The sequence below is a fragment of the Neodiprion virginianus genome, chromosome 1 (assembly GCF_021901495.1).
Source record: "Neodiprion virginianus isolate iyNeoVirg1 chromosome 1, iyNeoVirg1.1, whole genome shotgun sequence".
Taxonomy (NCBI): Eukaryota; Metazoa; Arthropoda; class Insecta; order Hymenoptera; family Diprionidae; genus Neodiprion; species Neodiprion virginianus.
Genome location: NC_060877.1, coordinates 32,016,140 through 32,033,283, shown reverse-complemented (window position 1 = coordinate 32,033,283; position 17,144 = coordinate 32,016,140). Strand labels below are relative to the sequence as shown.

The 17,144-nt window shown below is 41.2% G+C and overlaps 1 protein-coding gene across 1 annotated transcript in view; it reads left to right on the top strand.

The window, feature by feature from the left end:
• Positions 1-1,740: 1,740 nt before the first annotated feature.
• Positions 1,741-17,144, top strand: part of LOC124309526 (protein pinocchio) — a 60,548-nt gene continuing 45,144 nt past the window's right edge. The window contains exons 1-2 of the mRNA XM_046773206.1: positions 1,741-2,211; positions 7,600-7,798. Coding sequence (XP_046629162.1) covers positions 7,675-7,798 — 124 coding nt within the window. The 5' untranslated portion in view covers positions 1,741-2,211; positions 7,600-7,674. The remainder of the gene's footprint in view (positions 2,212-7,599; positions 7,799-17,144) is intronic.

The following is a 17,144-nucleotide window of genomic DNA, read 5'->3' as shown; positions in this document are numbered from 1 at the left end:
TTTTTCACCCGAAAGAAGCACTGCCTTCTATTTTCTAATACCGCTGAGAATATCATATGCACACATAGATACCTACCTGCAATGAGATCTGCAAAGAGAGAGCATCGACAACGCGTCTGCAGTTGGATCCGTACAGCTAATTACAGCAACAGCAAACTATAGATCACTGATCAGGCTAATCCGGACTTTGGTATTTATAGGAAAGTAAGATGTACCAGCACATGTGACATACCTGCGTATATAATCACGTTGCACAGTGTAGTTAGACAGCTAACAATACCGCTAGACCCAATCAGATTTAGATCGTTAATCGGTGCAATCTGTTTCGTATTTTTTGACGATTTATACTCTATTCAGTATCAGCTGCGATGCAATCTCTGAACGATGAGATCTATCAGAATACCGTTACGGAAATATTTTACAGTACATCGAGGCAGAAATTACAGTGGGTAAATTCTCGCCGATGCGTGGCTCTCAAGTTTGTCTATTTGAAAGCGCTACATTCACCTTTGACAAGTAGAATAACGACTTGTGTCAAGATGTGGACGGCTACCAGTTTTATACCAGCTTTCGTTCCATTTTCCAACTGGTAAGTATGAGGAACACGTGAAGGTTTTATAACTTAATGCACGTCGTGTATGCTGGTTCAGGACAATAAATTCATTTCTGTGAATCTGTTTGGTCCTAAATTTAAAAGTTTATAGTACATACGTCGTGATTTTCGAGAATGTGAATTTTCAACGAACGTGATCGATGCTTTGGATGAAAGATTTTATACTGTTGATAATACACGATTCTAGGAATCGAAGATTAAGGACAAGGATCTTTGGCAAATGTTGGAAATTGAGCTTCCGATGCACAAAAGGATTTTCAATATGATTCAACGTTAAACTCGTGGGTATTAAGGTGATCTTGAAATACAAACTGCAGTTCCTCGAGCGAGCTGTATTGCATCAATGAAAACACAGCTGTGAAATCTCACGAGAGTTGCGCGCATGTGCCGCCCTCAAACGGTCGCAGCCTGCAGCAACATTAAACAACGACGCGATTTACTCCATCGCAAATTTCTGCGATAAAATTCGTGTCGAAATGGCGTTTAATAATGATAAACACCAACGACACAAAGGCGGTTTCAAGGACGTGATATATCATTGACGAGCCTTTGAAAACGAAACATCTCGTTCATAGGTGCTAAACGTGTAGCGACGAGGAAAAGAGGAAGGAACATGCGATGCAAGGTACACAAGAAACAGACGAACGTCGCCAAGGTGGACCTTGTATCGCAGACACATCGTGGATATGTCAACGTCTGAACGATCCATTCTTCGAAACATCCCTGGTAAATATTTCAACTACCAAAAATTTTCAAAGAAATTGAAACATCTCGTCTTATTTCGTACAAAATTGTAACGTATCGTAGATTTTTAACTGAAAAAAATACAAATTTTTATGAAAATCTATAAGTGTGCACGAGTAATTACAATTTTGTAGGAAAACAATTTTTTGTACAATATTTTATGAAATCTTCCAATTGCTCTGAGAATTTACAAAGAAAAAAAAAAAACGTAAAAGTAATTTTCACCAGGAATATGCCACCGGAGACATCATCGCGCATCTGCGTTCCGATACCGTATCCACCGATGCTTGAAAGCCTCTCGGCTGGTTTGGTTAAACCGATAGTTCCGAGGTGGTTCCGAGTGCCGAGTGTAACCGGCACTCACTCAGTTGTGCTCAGTCGGTGTTTTGCGTCGGCTGCTATCAGGCTCCGCACGACGCGAGCCGCGGGCATCTGTCAGTCGAAGTACGCGTGTCTGTCCCCCCGACAACGCAACGTCTCGACGTATTTCTCCTTGGCTACAGCACTCGGTTGTCACCGCTAGGCCACGTAGTAGACGTCGAAGGGGTGACACTGTCGACCTGCGTCCAGAAACGGATCGCTGAGGGGTTTGTTCGGCAATCAGTTTACGCGAACGAGACGAGCGAGCTTCGCAACGGCAGCAGCAGCAGCAGCAGCTAACCGAGACCCACGTGTGTCTCTCCCTCGTTTGCGTTTATAGCCTCCCGCTCCCGACAGCAACATACAACGTACCTATAACAGGGTACACCGAACTTTCGAGGGATTAACGACCGCCCGCAGGACTCGCCGACAAGCACAAAGACTCGCTGTTTCACTACGGAAATCGAACAGCGACGTCGCGCCCTTGCCGTCAGGTATTTGCACTTTTTTCTTTACTATCTGACGTTTCGGTACATCGAGCTTGATCGGAGACTACGACGATGGTCAGGGTGCTTGAAGAGTGGGCGATATTTGGTGAGCCAGCCGAAAATACTTGCTAAGAACGAATGTTTCACTGATTTGTATTCGGTTGTTATCAGAATATAACTACGGATAAGAAAACAATCGTGTTTTTGATCAAGCTTGATTATCGAACGAAACTTGAGATTAAACATCTGATCTGGAGATGCGGTTGTTTGCGAATTTCTTTATACAAGATTTCGTGTAACTCCGAGTTTCTGGCTTTCTTCCATTTCCATAAATTCCTGATGTGTACATGAATAATAAACGCGAAAGGATAAAGAATCTTTTTACGAGATTTCAAGGCGCCAGAATCTTCGAATCGCAATAAATTTGATTGTTTTACACTGCGTAACAAGTATGACACAAATGTTCGTTTCGTCCTTTAGGAAGAGGTTAATGCATGTATCAAATTTCGACTAACAACATTGCTGTTAGGCTACCCTCCGAAATTTGTCCCTTTTGGACGAATCACCCTGTATAAAATGTATTCTCATGCATAGAGACGCAGCAGCATTTCTAAGTATGTATCACATCCGTAAATGCAAGTGTGGTACTGCATTAACGTGTTATGTCTTATGTTCTTTCTACACGTGATTTTGGTGCGTAGTTGTACCTTATAGGTATACATATGTACATTGTTTGTTTAGTTTATCTTCTCCCTTCCAAACTTCGGAGCGCTCATGCTAGTTGTCAGTAAAGAAGAAGAACCTCTTCACAAGGGTTTTCATTCACGAAATAAGGCGATGAATGACGTTGACCCGACAGCCCTGCACCGTTTCGTTTTACTTTCAAGCTTTCCGAAGTAACGAGTTCTCGTTCGACCTCGGGATGAGAACCCGAGAATAGTTTTGTCTCATTTACCGTTAAACAACGCAGCGGTGGAGGTGAAAGGGTGGGAATAATTATCACCGCGAAATTAACGGTACGATAGTCAACAAAGAAAATACGAAGGTTATTGACGCGGATTGCATGTGACAGAAAATGGGAACGAAATATCGCTCGTTGCTTCAGTAAAAATAGACTGTTTTTGGAAAATAATTCTAGAGAAAATGTTAAATGTACCGTCTAATTGAGTTGTAACTTGTAATTTAAGTAGAAGTGAATATTTTTCGGTAGTTAGGTACAAATACCTACATAACGTGTTTAACAGCACTGATACTAAGATACAAGATAATTCCTATCACATTCTCGCCGAGCTCAAGGAATTTGATAAACGACATTTCAATCTCCCGTATTTATCAGTGAGCATTGACAAGGAATTTTACGATACAGCGGATATTGCGCAAGATATTCATGCCTATATATTTCACTTCGTATTGTGTCCGGATCTGACTCGAAGGACAAACGCATATAGAGAGAGAGAGAGACGTTATATTGCATTTATACGGATGGTGAAATATAATACATATTCAAAGTTTCGATAAAATCGATGTATAATACATGTGCAACTGGCATTCAATATAGCTCAAGGAACTCGGCGTGACATTATTCCATCGGAACGAGCCTTGAGTTAACCATTTGTAAAAACGTACCCGGTTCAACAACTGTCGATGCGAGTCCTCGAAGGTGCATTAATCGGATCTGACAACGATACACCGCACCTCATACCTGCATACTGGAATAACAGGAAATAGAAATGGGAGAATCCAACATAGAGGCGAGGGAAAATAAGCCAACAAGTGTTTCGCCGCGGCTTCCTCTCTCGCTTCAATGTACACGGTGTCGTGAATTTTCTTTCACCACCGGAGTCGATCTGCATTCGATAATATTCGAAATGGGTAGGAATAAAAAAATAGAATTGCTAATCGATAGACGGCCCAGAATATCAAATTTTCATGGACGCGAAAATCTTATTGGTAGAATTTTAAAATTTGGAAAGCTCGAGTATTGAAAATTGGACACGTAGTAAGTCAATGCGTAGAAACACGAAATATAGAAAGGTCAAAACATGGCACAGCAAAATCAAGAATCTGTATACGATTTTATATTATCGAGAGGAATTCAGTTTGGTATTCTACGTTCTGACCTTTCTAATCTTTTACATCTCCATACTTGGACTTCGACCATTTTAAACTTTCATATATCAAGTCTTCCCTCTTTTAAGAATTCGATATTGTGGCCTTTCGATTTTTTGATCATTCTGTATTTTTACCCCCACCCTCGAGGATGTTACGCAGGAAAGAATACAAGTATCGGAAACATCCGTGTAGTTATTTACCCTCCGCTTATCGGACGCTGACGATGATTATGCGGATATAGCATCTATCGCTCTCCGGACCAGATGGAGGTTCTCTCGTTCTTTTTCCCCGCGGTTTTTCGGGTGAGTGGGCTTGTCTACGTGTGAAACGAGGCGTGGGCCAAACCTTTGGAAAAAAAGTACACGACTGCTGCTGCACCAACGTCAGTCGATCCCATGAAGTGTAGGTGCGTGCCAGCAGCTCCTCAGGTTCCATCATTTTATCCCCATGCAGCTAGAGTCTCGTTTATAAACGCGCCGGAAAATTGAAAGTAAAATGTAACCGCGTGTGCCGAAGTGCCGAAGTGCCGAAGTGCGTCGAGTTGACGAATATTGTGGCCGTGTTCGAAAATTGACTGACAGTACTGTCAGCAATCTTTCATCTCTTTGCACTGCCAAGTTCATGGACAGATCTGTCTCTGTCCTAGGGAATTTTTAGTACTGGCAGTCAATTTACCAACACGGCCTATGTCGATAACGGGATATATCAGCACACTCCAAAGTTGAAATACCGAAGTTTACGACGAAACCTCCACTTTATACAGTTTCGGATCCAGAAGTGTCCAAGTTTCTTTTACCTACGACAGGTCAGCGTTACAGCTTACTGATCTTTCCGATCCTTTCTTCTGAACTTCGTGTGTCTGTGTGTGTGTGTCGTATGCAAAGGTATGATTCCGAGCCATGTTGCAGGTATAGAAGTAAAAAACGTAGTAAATTTACCGTCAGGTAGACGATGTGATATACTGTATGAACAAAACGATTTTGCATGCAAAGTTGAAAATACCGAATACCTCGGTGTATTCGTTTCTTATGCATACGCATCTTAGTTCCACGTTTGCTTATGTCATTCATATAAGTGCGGAATAGAGTTTCGAATGTCTTTCGAAAAGAAAAAGCATAAGATAAATCTTCCTTTAAACTGCGAGTTATGTAACCGACATTCCGTTTTGTAAAAAACAAATAGAAAAGAAACGAATTTCTAGAGTTAATTACGTTTGACATTTCTGCGGAACGGAATCTGCAGCAGCTATAATTACTGCGTTTTTAGTTCTGCGGGATCTTTTAATTATTAGATTCTCTGACAAAATTACAAATTGCGTTCTGTGCAATATGATTCTGTCAATGTCACATTTAAATTCATTTCAACCAGCTGCAATTCGCTAGGGGGAAAAAGTGACGTGATGTACTTTCAAACGGAAAATTAAATGATCGAATAACAATCAGTAAAATTCCAATATCATTTAGTACAAAAAAAAAGAAGTTGTATTCATGGTCTGTGAATTCAATTTAGCGACTGAATTTAGCCGAGCATTGCTTTTATGGTAATAAATGTATGCGATCGTGATAGGCACGTGTAATATATCCATATTTGCATTCATGAAAGGGTAATTTTTATCGCACTTATTATTCAATTTCGCATGTGAGCGCATTATCGGTTTACTTCCTGCTGCCGTTCGGCATTCTATGTATGAGATTTAGCGAGTCATTCTTACCTAGTCAAGGTTCAACCGAATGTACATAAAATTAACACATGCATTTTGCCATTTAGCGATCGTGCAGGCACGTTATGTTTACATTTTCATTTACGGCTACAGACAGCACATATGTGTAACATTATACAGATACGGGCAGGTATACAGGAAGTCGAGGCTTATTTTAGCATTAGACTGATAAAAATCGACGATCGCTCACTTTCTACTCGTCGGTGTGTTTGTGTAAGATATGGTACATTGACATCTGAGCGAGTCGGAGCAGGAAGCTCAAATACTTTTAGTCTTTGCGTTAGAATTTTTTATTTACTCGGTTTCTTCGCTTCTCTAACAACCAAATTAATTTAGACATCGAGATGTTACACACTGGCAGGCGAATGATTTCTGGTGCCATCTGTAAATCGAAAGTAGATATTTAATTGAATCCTATGCATACGAATGTGGCATATAATTGGTTATTCTAGCAAGGCGTCGACCATAAGAACGAGTCCAATTTTAACCGAAATTTGACAGCGGGTGAAGAGAGAGTCAAGAAAAAGTAGAAACAAGATATTTGTGACAGCCGGCGGTAGAAAGTAAATAATTGCAATTCTTACCTTCCTTCCTTCCTTCCTTCCTTCTTTCCTTCTTTCTTTCACTTTGCCGAATCGATGGAGAAAACCAATATTCCACCAATATACATCATATTATACTCTCGGTATCTGCGGTAGGGTCGGCACAAGTTCATCTCTGCGGCCCAGATAAATCCCACATAATACACCTGTGAGTGGGTTTGTTCTTCCTAACCAAGAAAATCCGGTTTCAACCATTCGAGTTTCGCGATTTCCCGATAATCTCCTTAGCGATACGCCAGCATTCGAAGCATTCGTGGCACGATTTAAAAGTGATTTTTAAAACTTTTACAGTTGAATACTTCGATGATACCAACATGTTTGATATACGCGCGCACACTTGAATTGGATCAGCAGGCACTATGTTGTCTCAAATGATATGTGATCAGCTATAACGCACCACTACTGTAGAAAAAGAAAAAGAAAGAAAAGTCGACATCCGTGTGACGTTTTTATTTACATTCGAACGAGCCGCAAGAGTTGAAAACTGTACCGCTAACTATCTAACTGTAAAACTAACTTAAAGGCATTTAAAAGGTGATTCTAGTCTCGACGAACTTAGATTGTTTTTCTCCCTTTTGAATTTCATTTTTATTATCAAAAGTTTATGACAAAGTGGGAAAAACTTTTGTTTTTTCGGGGCAAAAATCATGAAACCGCCCTCTTTTCGGTTGCGAACCTCTACCAGACGATGTCAAAGTGCATCGTTTCGTACACCGGTAAACAAATAGTGGAGTCAGAGTTACTCAGTCTGGCAGTGGCAGACGACATCCAGACTCTGAGAGACTCAGCAGGATGTTCATATATCGTCGTTACAGTGTCACCGTATACAGTTACATCATGCTTCATTCCAGTGTTGTCCCTCCCCGGCAAGGTTGTTCTTTCGCTCTTTATGCCTCTCATCTTCCTCTTTTTATCCATCACGTTTCATTCAACGTGACGAATGCTTTTATATTGTCGCAGAGATAAACTCACGCCGCGCTATAAGAAGACCTCGAGCACTTCGTCCCACTCATCGCCAACCGGAATCGGAAAAAAATGACTTCCTCGAGCAGCGAGATGACCGAATTCGAAGAGAGCGTCTCCTTCGACTTGGATGACCCGGACTTTCCATCCATCGACACGTCCGCCGATCGGAGCGTCACTCTCAGCATCACAGCCTGTAAGTTTTTCCACTTTAATATGCATATTCAAATTTCATATTATACAACGTTTGACATCGTACAATTTCCTGTTCTCCTCTCGAACACTTTCCATCATGGAAAGCGTGTACGTGTGATGCTAACGTTTCACATGAATTATTCCACGGCGAGGGTGTAACATTGTCAAGCTGTCTTCGGGGACGTGACGTAAGGGCTTTGCCTCCAAGTTTACGACAATGCCGGTGGACCCTAATCCATACCTTATGACAGACGGTCTGCACTTTTGTCCAATCGCAGGGGTGTGTTTACACATTTACTTAAGCTATTGTAGTCCGCACAAGGTACATGTAGAATGGTCAGGAAAGCCAGACACAACAACTCCAACTTCTCTCTTCTACCCTACGGTTCCATCGGTTCAGCGTTATACCGCTTCGCCTAAGGACGAAGGGGAGTATTATTTTGCAGGATTTAGTTATCCACCCCCAGGACTTACGGTTCGAAACGGGAATCATCGCCCCCGCTATTCTCCACCCCTTCTTGAACCCTGAACCACTCTAACCCATGCCTGGGAAATCCACCAGCTGTCGCAGGGTTGGTCCTCTTTTCCACGCAGAGTATATCATGATCTCATACATCCTCTTAGGCGAAGTGATCTGTGGTATAAAATTTCGTAAAAAGATTGGAGGAATCTGCGGTGTGCGTATACCTGAGACCCACTTTCTTGAAACCAAAAACTCTATACATATAATTTACATCTATTCGCACTTCGTATCTATAATAAACGCGCGTGCTACTCGGATGTCAAACACTCGACGTTATATCCGGGTCGAAAACGACATGCTGCAATGCACTTGAGTTGCGTCGTCGAGTGTTTATAATATTGTGTAACAGTAGATACACGGTGCATGTATATATCCATGGCGAAGGAGGGATAAAAGGAACAACGGAAAGAGAACGCCGGGATAAATCAACCTCCTTTTTGCTGATGTTGCGTCTGAAGCAGGGAAGCAGAGACGACATCAGAGCACAGCGATAGTCTGCACCTTTGCGCTCGGATATTATCTCATGTACCCTCGTACATTACCCACACCTACCTCTTCTCGGATGATAGACCACCGGCAACTAATTGCTGTGTGTACCGACTGGATCGGATTCAATCTCTTATGTTGCTACCTTCTGTTCTACTCTCGCTGGGTGGCCTCAGTCCGCGAATCTGACCTCTCGTTACGCCCGATTTTACACAATCATCACGGGTTTTGCACGATTACATGCTGCACTCGGAATTCCTAGTTGCAGGATGCAACTGCTCGTTAAACATGTCTGATTTGGTATACATGCTGTTCTAGAGCTCGGAACGATATTCACTTCCGGACTATACCATGGAGGTCGTTTTGATAAAGGATGGAAACGGAATTTGGAGCTGGTGAAACAATGTTCAGTCTCTTTGCAAAAGTGGTTTTTTTTTAGATGTGATACGTTTTTCAAAAGGAAAGTCGCGCTACGTACACTCCCAAGCGTTTTGTATACAAACGCCCAGCGTCTCGTTCGATATAAAAATTTATGTATTACTGTGATCTTTTACATTCGCACGGTTCATTGATTTGTCGGATGAAACGGTTTCGTCCTCCGATCGTAAACCACGACCATTCGACAAATTGGAGTAACCATTTTGCGGTGCTGCATCAATCGCCTTCGGGAATAACCACACGTTTTTAATCTCTCTAAACGTCGATATTTCGGAAGCGATACATCTTGACAAACCTTGTATTATCCCACCACCTGTAACAACGGGTGTTCAATTATGAACGGTCAACTACCCGAACGAGTGGTCCTGATTCAGGCTTCGAATGTCGGGCCAACTATGTAATTAAATTACCGTTTAACGTTCAGACTTACGTTCCTGAACTCCATATTTATGACACGAGGCCGAGGCGTGATTACGCCACGTTTCGCACGTCTTCCAAGTCTCCGTTCGGTGGCTCTTCTTCTTCGCGCGAATAGATTATGCGCCGAAGTTATACGGTACAAAGCCGTTGAACAGCCTCAAGAATAGCCCCCCCAACGAAACGAGGGTGCAGAACCTGTTGAGCTTGTACCAAACGCGAGCCAACAGTTTCAGCATGTGGCGAAACGTGACCGACCTTGATGACCGTTTTATCTATAGAGTCAAACCCACGAGGATCGGATCTATCTCCTGCCCCGTGATTCATCCTCCCGTGTATCTACTTAGTGTCTATTACACATTCAAATCGCTCCACAAACCAAAGTACGGCCTTCGAAACGATCGTTACACCCGACGCATACGCAGGCGAACACACGCTGTCTTAGCAACCAAGTTTAGAAAGATCTTTTAGATGACAACTGAAAAAGGATGGGAGAGAGACGGAAAGAGAAAGAGAGAGAGAGACGAAGAAATCGCGTTTAGCTCGAGTGCGTAGAGACAAAGAGGGCGGTAGATGGAGAACTGGAAAGCTTGCTTGTCTTCGGATGTATGGGTTTGCCACGTGTGACACTCGCATGAAAAATCGCACATGTATGCGGTGGGTATGGGAGTTGATCACGGAGTTCCCAGAGCTGGCGAACCTGATCCGCAAACGACTAGTCATACGGTAATGGTATCACAGCCACGGTTCACAGATCGTCTTACCGCCCCGCAGACTAGCAACTTGCTATCGTAAAATCCATCCAGACTGACGATAAAACTCTAACCGAGTTGCAATATGTGGTGGTGCAGCTGCTTATTTGATAAGCATATGTTGAGAACGTGGCATACATGTAATGCAGTTGTTCATCCTCGGTTTGTATTTCGTTGGATGTCAAAGGTCGTCTTGGAAATCGAGATTTGACTCTGCATCGAATCGAAGCTGGACTAAACGACACTGTCAGAAGTACGAATTGATTTCTTTCGATGCTGGATAATTTCCTGCTTATTAATATCGATTCAAATCGCAGTTTTCAGCGAATACCAATCAGGCAAAAAATGTTCAAAAAGAAAGCTCCCTGATTTTAATTGCACTTGAATCGTCTTTTCAGTTTTGTTTTGACAGTGTACCGTGTAGATTAAGTTCCAATCACTCAATGCGAGACTTTACATAAGCGTTTGAATGACCCCTTCGTTGCGATTTTTGAATGAAACGTCGGTGATTTTCTACTTTTACTTCATTCGACTTCAAAATTTATCCATCTGAATAATCGTTCATCAATCACTATTCTAATACAATTGTTGTCGGTAGAAGTTTGGGGAATTTTACGAAATCCGAGCTCACACCAACTTAAACTCTTTTACGTAACATCGTTGCACACAATTGAGCACCGTTGTCTCGTCCTTACCGACCGATCTATTTTCACTGTTCAATCGCTACGTTATCGGCACAGGAGTGTTCCGATCCGACGGTAGATGGTAGACAAAGCGAGAACACAAAAGAAGATATCAATGTCCATGCACACCTACCGTGTATTCCGGGTACGTTTCCATAATTTCAGTCAAATATTGCGATACGATATTTGAATGGGGAACTCTAGATATGTGCATACCTGCGCACAAACGCACACTCGGCGTAACGTGATCCGTGTCTACTTTGCGACAATGCTGAGCTTATGTAACAATCGTGATTAGATTTTTCCTCGTCATTGATTCAATTCCGTTCGACCTTAATTAATTATTTACTGGTCAGGCTTGTGTACGTTTCGCAATAATCAGAAACAGCATAACTAAGTAGGTAGGTGCAGGTACAGGTACAAATACAAATACAAATACAAATACAAATACAAATACAAGCAGAGTTAGGCGTAATCACGCCGTTCATTTTGTCTTCGCAATCATTATTAAAACGCATTGTTCCAACGCGGAAGTGAAAAAAGTAAGTTGTAATCATCCTTGCGCCTCGTTAAACGTACATGATGGAAGTATGCAACATTACTTTACACGTCATTCCGCGACCCATGCGGGGAAAAGAAATTGCGAATATGTGCAACAACATAATCCGCACGCGCGATCATTTGCCCTCTTTATTTTCATGTCCTCGTCCTTTTCTCTCGCTATTGTCCGTTGTGCGTTGTCACGCGCGATTCGCGCTATTCGCACGAGACATGCATTTCGCATTAAACGCAGGTACAAAAAAGCGACTGAAAATTCCTCGAAGTCAAGTTATACACAATTTTAAGCTTAAACGCAACTGCACCTCTACCTTTGCCTCAACATACAGGTATAATAATTATTCATTTTCATTTCTTCGAAAATTTCAACATCCACTGCAGCGATCAATGTGCTAAAAGATTTTCAAAGCTCCTCTGAACTGGATGTCGACAGAATGGAATCGAGTCGCAGTGCCATCTAATGTATATCTTGACCCCTGATTAGAGAAACACGAATTTTAAATTTGACCTGAAATCGTTATGTTATACGCTCGCTCCTTGCCGCATATACCCGGTTGGCAATCGCAGAACGCCGCCGATTGTGTGCAAATTATTTATCGTTACGTTTGCAATCGTACGTCTAAATATAGATCAATACAGCTATTACGACCCGTGGGGTACATATTATATTATACGCAAATAAGACAAGTCGCGAAAATTTTCCACGAAAAACATTAACGCAATGAGGTTATCAGACCCCCAGCGCAGAGGAACGTGATCTTATGAACCATCCTGAACTGATAATCCGCGCACGACTTAAACGTGATCTTGAATAATTAAAATATACAAAAACAACAACACTCCAGTGATAATCGACGCTCGCATTTCAAAGTGTATAATCCTACGGATTATGGAGTATGCGTAAAACCGGTACCTCGTTTTTTTTGCATAAAACCTATGTAGGTAACCATTTTTGAAATCATATGCCGTTTTCCTTTTTTCCGTTACCGAAAACGTGCAACGGGAATTTTTTTTTTCTTCTCTCCATCGTTTTTAGAAAAGATTAATCGTCGGCTTTTATTTATACTATTAGCTAGTGAGAAATAATCCAGATGATTTCATAGTTTCTTATACTGGAAGAAGAGGGGCACGAATCGGTATCCCGAGAACACTGTCTGAGATTGAATATAAATTCCACGTGATTCATCCGGCGAACCATCAGCTGGTGCCCGCAAAATTGCCTCAAATATCGTTCCGCAGAAGTGAGATCACAGTCAGAGATTGCGAGGCGTCCATATCGTACAGTACGAGCATTTTATTGTTCGCACAGTAACGGCATGTATGATGTGCCACGTCATTGATGCTTTGTAGATAAAATATGGCGAAAATCTAGTTTTTATGACACCCGGTGTTCGCTGCGGCTTAGAGGGAAAATCATAAAAGGAGATTAAATGATCCAGAAGCCTGTTAGAAACACATCCGTAACCGAAACTCATTTAGACGACTAGGACAGGTTGAGTAATCTTTCGTTACGTAAGGAATTCTTACGACGCCGAGTGCGTGACGCACTAAAATGTCAATAAAAGTAGGATGGATGAAAAAAAAATTCCATCCTCCCTGCTTTAACGCTAAGGATTCTTCAAGCCGTCTTAGCTCGATCAAAGCGCGGTATTTTTTTTAAAGGAAAATTTAATCCGATCACGTGACGAAATTTTCGAAAAACAACGAGTGAATATTTTCCAGTCGACGAAATCGATTAAACTAATGGAATAATAATAAATAATAAATTACTTGACAATTTTATAAAAATTCCAAAATGAAAATCACATTACTCGCAGTTAGCCTCGTATTAAAAAGTCATTAGATAAGTGAATGTGTACAAAGAATGCAGAAAACCAGTAAAACAAAGAATTATTACCCTCAAATTTTGAACTTTTACATCGTTCTCATCAAAAAGACTAATCTTCTTCAAGATCATAAAAATACATAACTCGCGTATCATCGCCTTGTTATTCGTTAGTAAAATCATTGCGCAAAGTATAAAATATACACGTGCAATAACAAACAGAGATTATTGACGTGCATCGAGTTGCCGCAGGGGATCGTTTGGACAACTGCAAATGCACCAGCAACGCTACATCGTGTCGTGAAACGGCTCTCTCTCACTCTCTCTCTCTCTCCAGTAAAAAATATAGTGCACCGAGTGCAGTGGAGTCGATGATAAAATTAGTTTCAACCGAACGTATACGGTCCAACGGTTCCCTCTGTTATCGGTTTACACGCCACGCCGCTACGTTTGTGACACTGCAACGTACGGTGCAGGCTATTTTAGTGCACGCTTATCACACGTCACACTTCTCTACCGTTGCAGCTGCACATCTCGAGCAGTCTATGTTTGTGCACCAGGAGCACATTACAGGAGTGAAACTGCACGCCTCGAAAATGCCTCTCGGCTATTCTTGCGCACCTAGAACATGGCACTTACACAAACTCCTCTTCTCCTTGCATTTGGTACCCGAGTCCCGCAACCGGCAGCTATTGCGGTTTGTCCCACGGAAATAGGGTTTCAAAACGTGCAATACTTGCATTCGTATTTCAGTGGTAAAATTATTCTCTCCGTATTGTTTTTCTTTGTTTTTTTTTTTTTTAACTTCGTGAGAGTATTTATTTTACGTTGTATAAAGATGTATCGAAGTTACTGTAAAATCTGCGTGTCTTATAGCTTGTAAATCCGATCGGTTATGAGATGAATTGCGCATTCGCCCACTACTGATAATAATAATAAACTATCGACAATGAGACCTTGTAAGAGCAATGGAAATTCTTGTTTGTACGTATGACAGAAGCACAAGCGGTTCTTTGATACGTGTTTCTAGTAAGTAATTGTCAACGTCGGTGGCGACGGTAGTTATTCGGTTTAGAACGATCGAAAATAGCACTGACCTTACCCTTTTGACGAGCTCTGTCGAGTATTTTTAAATTCGCGAGATCTACGTTCCGCGATATTCCGCGAGGAGTGACCTTCGCGTCACGAGTCACGTGGAGGTGAGAAATAGAAAAAAATAAAACATGTAAAATAACTTCTTGGTACGTATACTTGTGTACCTATATTATTTATCCACGCACACTTATCTAAAAGAGGAAAGTTTCGACTGTGGCAAATTTCAAGCGTGCAACAGACGGCCTGCAAAAAGTCGCACAAGAATATCAACAAATTTATAATGAATGCATAAGTGCAATCTTGAAGTAAACAATAAATACAAAATTAGCACGGGATAATTAGTTATTCTTATTCATCTCATTATAATAGGTACGACCTTGCACCCTGTTACCTATGAATCATGCGGTTATCTCCGTTGAAGATCTCGCAACAAGCTAAACATCTTGAAATTATTGTTACATGGATGCGTTGCATCGTGCAGGTATTACACAGTGTCGAACTGCAAAAATGCAGGTTCTGTAAATAGTTGTTGTTTTTTTTTTTTTTAATTTTTCACGCTCTATCTCTAAATAGTATTCAAAAATATTCCCAGCCTTGAGTGCGTGGCCTTCGGGTTCAAAACCATCGTTACATTACGTGCGAAAAAATTTATCTGTTTACACGTGTATAAAGATTGGCGAGAATAAAATACAAGGAAAAGAAAAAATTTCCTCATTTGATGTGGAAGATATAACTATGAATTATATACCGCATCCTGTGAATGATAACGTTGGAAATTTCAAACGACGTGACCTGTCGGTCGTTCGTTCAGGCATTACGAGATCGCGTATAATATCCGACCTATAAAATTGCAACACCCGAGTGCGATGTTCTGTTTTCATAGATTTATTTCCTTCTCCTCGTCTTTTTATTTTGCTCGTCCGTATCGCCGTCTTATATTCCGAAGTGACAACTTACTTTCACTCGACGTTTGCACATCCACGCCTGTACGTTATACCGATAATAATATTTCTCGTTGAAACAGGCTTCTGCAACTATAGGATAAATATATACATCGTATAAACATGTAACGTAAGTAAGTGCACAGCACGCATGTAACGTTGGTATTTTGAAATAAAAAAATTTATCCTCCGGTATAAATATCGCGCAGTAAATAAATGTACGAGGAAAATTACCAACCAGGGTATCGAAGCAACGTAATAAAAGATAAAACCACTGCACGTACGTATACATTGTGTACAAGGACCTTATCGAACAGGCCTATATGTTAGTGACAAACGGCGTCAAGAGATATCCATCAACTTTCGGAAGCTTCCTCTGATCAATAAACCGAGCAATGATAAAGAGATGTCGGTAAAATGATTTCGTCAAAAAATCGTCACGATCAGGAGTAATTTTGCAACGAGGCTATTTATGTTTATACATATATATATATTTATAGGTATATGTGTGTGTGCACGACTTCGTAATCAACACCTGACGCGAACGAACCACATGAAAAAAGCAGACATCAAACGAAGACAAACGACGCGAATCAGGATCGTCTTTCGGGGAAATTGCAAATTTATTGCCTCTACATCACTACGGTTCGAGATTTACGCGCGCATTTAAAGACGGGCTCGTGCAGATGGGATAATTCGAGAAAGGATGAGAAAAAAAAAGCAGCGTGCAAAAAACCGAGGGAAAACAAACGGTGGTTTGTTAATATCATGATCGTTTGCAGAGGCGTTAGATTTGCAGACTCGGCATGCATATTGTCGGGTCGTATGTACCGTGTATCTACCAACTTACGCAAGCGCGAGTCCTCGCGGAAGATTATGACGTCGGGATACAATATTGACGAAAAGAAACGACGACGTTTGTAAATGTTCGAGTTTAACCCGATGACGATCGTGCGAACGTCGCAGTTTGCTTACCGTTGGCTCGAAACATTGAAATTGCGCAGCAAACGATACGTCGATACACCTTTACCATCATTTTATCTCATTCGTTTACTCAAATTACCTCGATCGATCCTACGAGGACATTCGTATGCAAGGAAATATTATTGCAATCGACCGTTGTCTTAAGTATAAGTTCAAGTTATGGGCCATTCCGTGCCAACTTGGTCGATGTCGAGCCTTGGAATGCACTCAGATTTTATTTTTCCTTTGTTGGTAATATAAAACGGGATCCTGAAGTGAAATTTAAAAATTAAAATTCAATGAGAATTTTTCCGCACGGAATTTGTCGAGATTTTTGTCAAAATTTTGAAAATGAATTATAATCGTTTGACCGAATGCTTTTGAAGATCGTGAAACAAACAGTAATCATAAAAAGACTTGAAAGAAAATGTGATTGCGTTTCAGAGCAGCAAAACAACGGCGTAAAAAAATTCTTAATGCCCCATATTTCGATCAACGGTTTCAAGAAATAACGCGAAGCCTAATAGATTTTTAAACGAATTCACGAAACGTATTAACTCTCCAAGATATATTATATTATCTTCTCGCAAATTTAAGAACTCGTTTTAAACTGGTGCAAGTATAATATTCAAGTTTACAGCCGGTGGGGAAAAACAGCTGCGGTAC